This window comes from Alnus glutinosa, chromosome 3 (genome assembly GCF_958979055.1).
Source record: "Alnus glutinosa chromosome 3, dhAlnGlut1.1, whole genome shotgun sequence".
NCBI classification, from domain to species: domain Eukaryota; kingdom Viridiplantae; phylum Streptophyta; class Magnoliopsida; order Fagales; family Betulaceae; genus Alnus; species Alnus glutinosa.
Genome location: NC_084888.1, coordinates 19067285 through 19078209, shown reverse-complemented (window position 1 = coordinate 19078209; position 10925 = coordinate 19067285). Strand labels below are relative to the sequence as shown.

The 10925-nt window shown below is 37.4% G+C and overlaps 2 protein-coding genes across 2 annotated transcripts; both read right to left on the bottom strand.

Moving 5' to 3' along the window:
- Nucleotides 1-1313: 1313 nt before the first annotated feature.
- Nucleotides 1314-5689, bottom strand: LOC133863247 (uncharacterized). The gene is made up of 2 exons (XM_062299207.1): nt 4591-5689; nt 1314-1567 (listed from the first exon to the last, which is right to left on the bottom strand). The coding sequence occupies exons 1-2, from the start codon at nt 5687-5689 to the stop codon at nt 1527-1529; spliced, it is 1140 nt and encodes a 379-aa protein (XP_062155191.1). The 3' UTR covers nt 1314-1526.
- A 3513-nt stretch (nt 5690-9202) lies between these two features.
- On the bottom strand, nt 9203-10534 carry LOC133863246 (uncharacterized). Its single transcript, XM_062299206.1, has 2 exons — nt 10383-10534; nt 9203-10298 (listed from the first exon to the last, which is right to left on the bottom strand). The coding sequence occupies exons 1-2, from the start codon at nt 10532-10534 to the stop codon at nt 9203-9205; spliced, it is 1248 nt and encodes a 415-aa protein (XP_062155190.1).
- Nucleotides 10535-10925: the final 391 nt, after the last annotated feature.

Here is a 10925-nt window from a genome sequence, read left to right as displayed (position 1 = left end):
TTCTTCGTCAACGCAGTCAAAGGCCTTGAAAGCTTAGAAAAACCTTCAACAAATCTTCGGTAGTATCCTGCAAACCCTAGAAAACTTCGTATCTCATTTATATTTGATGGTCGCTCCCAATTGGTCACCGCTTCAATCTTTCTCGGGTCAACTGCTACTCCTTCTTCCGAAATTACATGACCTAGGAACGAGACTTCCTTCAGCCAAAACTCACACTTCTTAAGCTTAGCGAAAAGCTTCTTCTCTCTCAAGATGCTCAGCACTGTTCTCAAGTGCTCTTCGTGATCTTGGCTAGTGGCAGAGTAAACTAAAATGTCATCTATGAACACCACCACAAACTGGTCAAGGTACTTGTGAAACACTCGATTCATTAAGTCCATGAATACAGAAGGTGCATTAGTCACTCCAAATGGCATGACTAGGAACTCGTAATGTCCGTAACGCGTACGTATCGCCGTCTTTGGAATGTCTGCTTCCTTTACCTTAAGCTGATGATACCCCGATCGAAGGTCGATCTTGGAGTATACCGTAGCTTCCTTCAATTGGTCAAAGAGATCGTCAATCCTTGGTAACGGATACATGTTCTTGATCGTCACTCGGTTGAGTTCGCGATAATCAATGCACATACGCAGGGATCCATCCTTCTTCCTTACAAACAGAACGGGTGCTCCCCATGGTGAGACGCTGGGGCGGATGAAACCCCGGTCTACCAAGTCTTCAAGTTGCTTCTTCAGCTCCTTCAACTCTGAGGGCGCCATACGGTATGGTGCTTTATGAATGGGTTGAGTCCCTGGCATCAGATCGATAGAGAACTCGATTTCTCGATCAGGTGGCAATCTGGTCGAGATCTCGGCGAAAACGTCTGGATATTCGCGCACTACAGGTATATCTTCCAGCTTACGTTCTCCTTCCGACTCAGCCTTGACATAGGCCAAAAATGCTTGTGCACCACAGCTAATGCTTCGCCTTGCCTGAATTGCAGAAAGAAGGGGTGGAGTGGCTCGTACTCGAGATCCACAGAATTTGAATTCCTCTTTGCTTGGAGAGCGAAAGACAACTTCTTTCTTCCTACAGTCGATATTGGCATAGTGCTTCGACAACCAGTCCATTCCTAAAATTACGTCATGTAACGCCCCGAACTTGAACCAGCAAATTCGTAAGCAGAAACCTCCAGTTTCCACGTGACGTTACTACATCAGAGATAAACTCTCGCAGCAGAATATTTATTTTTGTTCTTCTAAAGACATAGGAATTGATAACATAACACGTTAGAGCTGACTGAAATACCTCGAAACATTAATTAAAAGTTGCTTAGTTTATTATTACACGCTATTTGCACACTAGGTGCATTAAAAATAGGTGCCACAAACGACACATATAATTTACAAGCCAAAATAACTAGAGTATAGTTAATACACACCAACAAAAATATAAATATCATTCTCAAGATAATATAATAAAGGACTGGAACACAGCAGTCCACAAAATGGAGGCATCCCAACCTCAAACACTGCTATCAAGATCACCTAAAGGTCTGGACAATCCTGATACTCATCTTTTTCATAACCTGTATTAATATATAACACAGAGAGAAAATACAAAAATACCTAGTGAGTTCACTGTTTTCAATAATATGATGATTACTGATTTAATTAACAATATACGATGCAATGATATGATGTAATGACAGTTTTATATGCACAGTCTTATTTATTTTCTTCTTGCACTCCTCTCATACCAGGGCCATTAAATCCCTGTTCGTTTAAGCGGCTAATTATTGGAGCACAGACTCCCTTACTATGTTTTTCTTTAGCTTTTCCGCACTAGTAGTCAAAGTAGCATACTTAGTACATTAGTCATCCCGACAGCCAAGTACATTGACCATCCCGACAGTCAATTAAGTAGCCATAACTTGCCTAGCACATTGACCATCTCAACAGCCAACTTGTACTTATTATTGTTTTTCACACAGGCGGTATGCCTGTCCATTGGTCATCCCAACAACCAACTTGTTATTAACCCTGCATCAGAATTATTAACAGCATGCAATATGCTATTCCTATGCATATAATTAAATAAAACAATAAACACAATATTATGGAAAAATCCACCAGCTTCGTCCTGAGTAAGTATAGAGATACTTACACTCTTCTTTGTGTAGTTCCTTTAAACTTCTTTTCTGCATATAAATCCATCCATGCAATAATATATTTATCAATCATCTATCAAACAAATCATTGTTTATAGACCCTCATCTTTTTATATTTATTATTCATCACTTCATTACGTTTGAGACGATCACTCATAATAAATCTTAAAACCTTGGTTCATGATTTGGTGACGAGGCTATATAACCAATGCTACCAAATATGAACTTGAAGGATTAAAATATATCATAAGGACAATAAGGAATAAATACGATCAACTCATGAGAATCATGAGGACAATGAAATGAAAAGGGAATATAAATACGATCAACTCATGGAAGTCATGAGGACAATGAAATATAAAAGGAAATATAAATACGATCAACTCATGAAAGTCATGAGGACAATGAAATATAAAAGTAAATATAAATACGATCAACTCATGAAGTCATGAGGACAATGAAATGTAAAAAGGAAATATAAATATGATCAACTCATGAAGTCATGAGGATAATGAAATATAAAAGGCAATATAAATACGATCAACTCATGAAGTCATGAGGACAATGAAATGTAAAAAGGAAATATAAATACAATCAACTCATGAAAGTCATGAGGACAATGAAATATAAAAGTAGTTTATATTACTTTATCTCTTAAGCTTATTGGGTCTTTAAACAATTCAAATAAAAAGTAATGAAATCATAACCTATATCATCAAATTAATGAAACTAATGATTAGAAGCTTACCCAAAATACTTCCTAACATACACTTCAAGCCTTGAACAACACAAGACTACACAAATCCCACAATTTTCTCTCTTGGCCTTAGGTGTGTGTGTGAGTGAAGCTTAATGGGCATTGCATCTTCCACCTTGGTTCTATTTATAAGAGAATGAATGGTTAGGATCAAGTAGACACATTTTGATCCAATGGATAGGAATTGGTGCATCTTAGCCTTATTTCCAAGGCACATGGGTTTCATCATCACTAAGGTGGTGCATTCTAGATGTGGGATGTGGGCAACACTTGTGGTGATGAGTGCACACATTAGAGGAAGTGGGTGATGAGTTGTCCAAATCAAGGAAGTATTAAATAATGCTATATATGAATTTTCGTCCAAATAGAGGCCAGCTTACTCCAAACAACGTTTTGATGGTCAAATCTAATCCGATTGCTGTGAAATTTTGAGGGTAGATAGATGACGTCAAGACGGACACTTTCTCTTTTTGGTTCAACTCAATCCGAGTTCGTTATGACTTAGTTTTGGTCAATCAAAGTTTCTGGTTTACTTTGACAAGTTAAACCAAGATATTGTTTAGACTACTTTCATTTGATGATTACTCTAGATTCTATTCTAGACATCCTTTATTCTTTCATCATAAGAGGGGGAGGGAATAAATGTAGTGGAATGTTGCACTAGGTGTTGAATCATTATATCCTCTACTAACATATTTAATCATCTAACACACATTAATTAATGGCATTTCTTTAAGGTATAAAAATAGGTCTTTCACATGTTGAGTTGGGTGATGACTCATGTAATCATCATGATCATAGGAAGATAACATGTGATAGATGGGTTGGGTTTGTGGATAGCAATTGGAATGGGTTGGGTTAAGTCCAAAGATGGCCCATTAATGAATAATGTGAATTTCCGTCCAGAACAGGGGTCGTATTTTTGACGGATGTTTTCATGGCCTTAACGATGTCCAAACATCATGAAATTTGGAGGAGACCTAGAGGACTTCAAAACGAGTGTCTCAGTTTTTGAATCGACCAAAATGGAGTTCGTTTGACCCTGTTTCCGTTATTCCAAAGTTTAAGGTCTGTTTTGAGTTTTTATCAAATTGCAACTATAAACGTTTCTAAAAACAGAAATACATTATTTATTTTCATAAATAATCGTAGTTATTCTTTTTCCTTATTAAAAATGTTTTAAAATTAATTTAAACCATTATAATTTATGTCTTAAAATCTGGGGCGCTACATTCCTCCCCCCTTAATGGAATTTCGTCCCCGAAATTTGTAAACGTTATATTGCATAAAGTTTACATTAAAGGAAGATTTAGATTACTAATCTCTATGTCTAGCGATATAAATGTCAAGGGTAACATTTTAATTACAAGAGCATTTTATCTTATCCTCTATTGTTGAAATTATATCTACCATTCCTAGGAGTGAATCTTATTTACTGAGCTTAAAGTCTCGATTTCACTTCAATATGGGTTATTCCTACTCATCAAAAAGGGTGTAAGAAAATAATGTTTTGTCTAGGTACAAAATTTTATATAGTACCATGATCTATTTTATTGCTCCGTCGTAGTACTATTTTAACGATTGCGTACCATTAGAAATTTCACATGATCGGCGCAAGTGAGTGAATGCGAAAGTCCTAAATCATAAATAGTAAGCCAAATGCTATCTATTTAAAGAATGTTACCTGCCGCCGCATCTGTATATTCCTCATCTTCTTCAGCACCACCAGGGATAAGTGAATATACTCGTGCTTGGGCAGGATACTGTTGTCGAGATCCGCCTCCTTGCGGTTTTGATCCTTTAGCAGTGTTCATGGGACAATACTTCTGAAAATGACCAGTCTTACCACACTGGAAGCAGGTAGGTCCTGTCATCTTACACTCTCCCTCATGCAGTTTTCCACACCTGTTACAAGGTGGTCTTTGATTTCCTAGTGCGGGCGGATAACTTTTGCCAACAACTGGCCTGGAATCATTCTCTGTTGCTGGTCTCTTTTCTGAATACGATGTTTGCTGCTTTAATCGTCTTTTCAGATCGTAGGCTGCTGCGGATTCGCGGATTCCTCTTTCTGCAAGAGACGCTACTTCCACTAACCTGGCGTAGTCTTTAATCTCGAGGCATATAACTCGTTCTCTGATTCGTGGATTGAGACCGTTTTCGAAACGTTCAGCCTTTGTTTCTTCATCTGGAATGAGATTGGCTGCAAACCTGGCTAATTCCATAAATCTAGCAGAATATTGTTCTACGGTCATATTATCTTGAACCAGATTTTGGAATTCTATTGCTCGAAGTTGCCTCTGGGATCGAGGGAAAAAGCGCCGATTGTACTCCACCTTGAACATCTTCCAAGTGATCACTGTTTCTTCCCCAAGTAGTACCTTCCTCGCATTCCACCATCTCCCAGCTTCACCCGTCAACTGCAGTGCGAGATACTGAACTTTTTGCTCGTCGGTACAACCGAGAGTGGTGTACAATGCATCTATGTCTGTGAGCCATGCGTCTGCGGCATCCAGTCCTTCAGTTCCTTCAAAAGTTCGAAAATGGAAACTAGCAAAATCACGCAACGAACAACCTATGGGTTCAGCTCGTTCGTTAGGTCGTGGAATTCGTGATATTGCTTCAGTAAGGTGTCTAGTGACATCAGCTATAAATTGTACTAAGGCCGGGTGTATTCCATCATTGTATGGTGGTGGTGGAGGCGGAGGTGGCAACTCTTCCTCACCATTTTCTTCGGAACGCAGGTCTTGGTTAAAGTCACAGAGAGGACGGCGTCTAGGAGGCATGATTCTATATTTAAAAGGACAATCATTCCACGTTTTGTAAAATTAAAAAAAAAAAAAAAAAAAAAAAAAAAAAAAAAAAAAAACAATGACTATATGACATTTAAATCGACCAATAATGCCTATAAACTAATCATTTTATAATCAATCACTAACAAGGATTTCATAAATAAATCATATTGCAATTAATTATAACACTCAAAATCACTCGAGTAAATAATTATTAAAAACAATAAAATTTAATTACACAAATGCATATACTCAGTGAAGAACGTTAACTCTTAACTCCTGAAATTCCACTTAATAAATATATATATATATATATACACACACACATAAAAAAAAAAATATTTTTATTTTCCTATAGCTCTTGTATTTCTGTCATATGCTAAGGTCAAGTCTAAGGTCCTCAGAGCAAACGGCTCTGATACCATACTGTAACTTACCCAAGTTACAGTATGACACTGAATGTTCACTAGGCCGCAGAACAACTGCTCTGATACCATTCTGTAACGCCCCGAACTTGAACCAGCAAATTCGTAAGCAGAAACCTCCAGTTTCCACGTGACGTTACTACATCAGAGATAAACTCTCGCAGCGGAATATTTATTTTTGTTCTTCTAAAGACTTAGGAATTGATAACATAACACGTTAGAGCTGACTGAAATACCTCGAAACATTAATTAAAAGTTGCTTAGTTTATCATTACACGCTATTTGCACACTAGGTGCATTAAAAATAGGTGCCACAAACGACACATATAATTTACAAGCCAAAATAACTAGAGTATAGTTAATACACACCAACAAAAATATAAATATCATTCTCAAGATAATATAATAAAGGACTGGAACACAGCAGTCCACAAAATGGAGGCATCCCAACCTCAAACACTGCTATCAAGATCACCTAAAGGTCTGGACAATCCTGATACTCATCTTTTTCATAACCTGTATTAATATATAACACAGAGAGAAAATACAAAAATACCTAGTGAGTTCACTGTTTTCAATAATATGATGATTACTGATTTAATTAACAATATACGATGCAATGATATGATGTAATGACAGTTTTATATGCACAGTCTTATTTATTTTCTTCTTGCACTCCTCTCATACCAGGGCCATTAAATCCCTGTTCGTTTAAGCGGCTAATTATTGGAGCACGGACTCCCTTACTATGTTTTTCTTTAGCTTTTCCGCACTAGTAGTCAAAGTAGCATACTTAGTACATTAGTCATCCCGACAGCCAAGTACATTGACCATCCCGACAGTCAATTAAGTAGCCATAACTTGCCTAGCACATTGACCATCTCAACAGCCAACTTGTACTTATTATTGTTTTTCACACAGGCGGTATGCCTGTCCATTGGTCATCCCAACAACCAACTTGTTATTAACCCTGCATCAGAATTATTAACAGCATGCAATATGCTATTCCTATGCATATAATTAAATAAAACAATAAACACAATATTATGGAAAAATCCACCAGCTTCGTCCTGAGTAAGTATAGAGATACTTACACTCTTCTTTGTGTAGTTCCTTTAAACTTCTTTTCTGCATATAAATCCATCTATGCAATAATATATTTATCAATCATCTATCAAACAAATCATTGTTTATAGACCCTCATCTTTTTATATTTATTATTCATCACTTCATTACGTTTGAGACGATCACTCATAATAAATCTTAAAACCTTGGTTCATGATTTGGTGACGAGGCTATATAACCAATGCTACCAAATATGAACTTGAAGGATTAAAATATATCATAAGGACAATAAGGAATAAATACGATCAACTCATGAGAATCATGAGGACAATGAAATGAAAAGGGAATATAAATACGATCAACTCATGGAAGTCATGAGGACAATGAAATATAAAAGGAAATATAAATACGATCAACTCATGAAAGTCATGAGGACAATGAAATATAAAAGTAAATATAAATACGATCAACTCATGAAGTCATGAGGACAATGAAATGTAAAAAGGAAATATAAATATGATCAACTCATGAAGTCATGAGGATAATGAAATATAAAAGGCAATATAAATACGATCAACTCATGAAGTCATGAGGACGATGAAATGTAAAAAGGAAATATAAATACAATCAACTCATGAAAGTCATGAGGACAATGAAATATAAAAGTAGTTTATATTACTTTATCTCTTAAGCTTATTGGGTCTTTAAACAATTCAAATAACAAGTAATGAAATCATAACCTATATCATCAAATTAATGAAACTAATGATTAGAAGCTTACCCAAAATACTTCCTAACATACACTTCAAGCCTTGAACAACACAAGACTACACAAATCTCACAATTTTCTCTCTTGGCCTTAGGTGTGTGTGTGAGTGAAGCTTAATGGGCATTGCATCTTCCACCTTGGTTCTATTTATAAGAGAATGAATGGTTAGGATCAAGTAGACACATTTTGATCCAATGGATAGGAATTGGTGCATCTTAGCCTTATTTCCAAGGCACATGGGTTTCATCATCACTAAGGTGGTGCATTCTAGATGTGGGATGTGGGCAACACTTGTGGTGATGAGTGCACACATTAGAGGAAGTGGGTGATGAGTTGTCCAAATCAAGGAAGTATTAAATAATGCTATATATGAATTTTCGTCCAAATAGAGGCCAGCTTACTCCAAACAACGTTTTGATGGTCAAATCTAATCCGATTGCTGTGAAATTTTGAGGGTAGATAGATGACGTCAAGACGGACACTTTCTCTTTTTGGTTCAACTCAATCCGAGTTCGTTATGACTTAGTTTTGGTCAATCAAAGTTTCTGGTTTACTTTGACAAGTTAAACCAAGATATTGTTTAGACTACTTTCATTTGATGATTACTCTAGATTCTATTCTAGACATCCTTTATTCTTTCATCATAAGAGGGGGAGGGAATAAATGTAGTGGAATGTTGCACTAGGTGTTGAATCATTATATCCTCTACTAACATATTTAATCATCTAACACACATTAATTAATGGCATTTCTTTAAGGTATAAAAATAGGTCTTTCACATGTTGAGTTGGGTGATGACTCATGTAATCATCATGATCATAGGAAGATAACATGTGATAGATGGGTTGGGTTTGTGGATAGCAATTGGAATGGGTTGGGTTAAGTCCAAAGATGGCCCATTAATGAATAATGTGAATTTCCGTCCAGAACAGGGGTCGTATTTTTGACGGATGTTTTCATGGCCTTAATGATGTCCAAACATCATGAAATTTGGAGGGGACCTAGAGGACTTCAAAACGAGTGTCTCAGTTTTTGAATCGACCAAAATGGAGTTCGTTTGACCCTGTTTCCGTTATTCCAAAGTTTAAGGTCTGTTTTGAGTTTTTATCAAATTGCAACTATAAACGTTTCTAAAAACAGAAATACATTATTTATTTTCATAAATAATCGTAGTTATTCTTTTTCCTTATTAAAAATGTTTTAAAATTAATTTAAACCATTATAATTTATGTCTTAAAATCTGGGGCGCTACACGTCAAAACCTAACATCTGAAATACAGCTAGGTTTGCCGGTAGGACTCTATCTCCTATGACGATAGGGCAATCTTCAATGGATTTCCTACAAGTAACTATATTCCCAGTAGGTGTGGATACAGTTATGCTTTGGTTCAAGGGTTGAGGAGTCATGCTACATAATTTAACGTATGTAGATGATATGAAGGAATGCGTTGCACCTGAATCAAAAAGGGTACTTGCTATTTTACCAAAAAGAGGGATGGTACCTGTCACCACATCTGTATCCTCTTCATCACCTTTGACTCCTTCTTCTCCTCCGGGCATAAGAGAATACACGCGTGCCTGAGTTCCGCTTCCTTGAAATCTCGCTCCTCCCGCAGCATTCATAGGGCAATCCTTCAGAAAATGCCCAGGCTTACCGCATCTAAAACACATGGATGCTCCTTGCTTACAATCCCCTAGGTGCGTCCTTGCGCATTTGCTGCAGACGGCCTTCTGGTTCGAAAGATTCTTTCCCAGGGTAGGCTTAAAGCCACTTCCAACAGCTTGCCTTTTGATGGGGCGCGTCATCGGTTGTTTCGAACGTTTCTTCAATTCATATGCTGCGGCTGATTCCCGTATTCCTCTTTCAGCTAGGGACGCCACTTCTACCAATCTGGCGTATTCCTTTATTTCCAGACAAATCACCCTTTCTCTGATGCGAGGGTTAAGGCCATTCTCGAATCGTTCTGCTTTCGTTTCCTCGTCAGGGATAAGATTGGCTGCAAACCGAGCTAACTCCATGAATTGAGCGGAATATTGCTCTACAGTCATGTCACCTTGGACTAAATTCTGGAATTCTATTGCTCGTAGTTGCCTCTGAGATCGAGGGAAAAACCATCGATTGTACTCCTCCTTGAACATCTCCCAAGTAATTACTGTCCTTTCCCCAAGCAGCACCTTCCTTGCAGTCCACCATCTCTTAGCTTCGCCTGTCAACTGCAGTACAATGTACTGAACCTTCTGCTCATCTGTACAACCGAGGGTAGTGTACAGTACGTCTATATCTGTGAGCCAAGCCTCTGCGACATTCGGCCCTTCTGTTCCTTCAAAAGTTCGGAAGTGATAGCTAGCAAAATCGCGTAATGAGCAACCCACGGGTTCGGCTCATTCATTGGGTCGTGGAATTCGTGATATTACTTCAGCCAGTTGCCTAGTGGTGTCAGCTATAAGTTGCACTAAAGCTGGGTGTACGCCATCATTGAATGGTGGCGGTGGAGGAGGGGGTGGCAGATCCTCCTCACCATTTCCTTCAGAACGGGGAACACGATTAGAGTCATAGAGGGGACGGCGTCTAGGAGGCATGATTCTGTGTTTTAAAGGAACAGTTATTCCACATTTGTCGGACACAGACGTTCTTTAAACGAATATAAAATGTTTAAAATCAAACAATAAACTAACAACCTAACTATTTAACAATCAGTTACTGATAAGAAATTTCATAAATAAATCATGCTATAAATAATTGTAACACTCAAAATTACTCGAATAAACAATGATTGTAAATCACAAGATTCTAAGTGCGCTTGAACATCTATCTATTTTATTCTTATTCTAACTCATGATATTCAAATTAACATCTAGCATATACATATATATATACAAGCAAAAATACTTTTGTGTCCCTATAGCTCTGTGCGCCTAGGTCTTATACTAAGGTCAAACCTAAGGTCCTCAGAGCAAACTGCTCTGATAC

Coding starts and splice junctions, on each gene's coding strand:
- LOC133863247 (XM_062299207.1), bottom strand. CDS start 5,689: ATGCCTCCTAGACGCCGTCCTCTCTGTGACTTTAACCAAGACCTGCGT. Junction 1,568..4,590: donor ATATACAGATGCGGCGGCAG/GTAACATTCTTT, acceptor ATATTAATACAG/GTTATGAAAAAGATGAGTAT.
- LOC133863246 (XM_062299206.1), bottom strand. CDS start 10,534: ATGCCTCCTAGACGCCGTCCCCTCTATGACTCTAATCGTGTTCCCCGT. Junction 10,299..10,382: donor CTTATAGCTGACACCACTAG/GCAACTGGCTGA, acceptor CGATTTTGCTAG/CTATCACTTCCGAACTTTTG.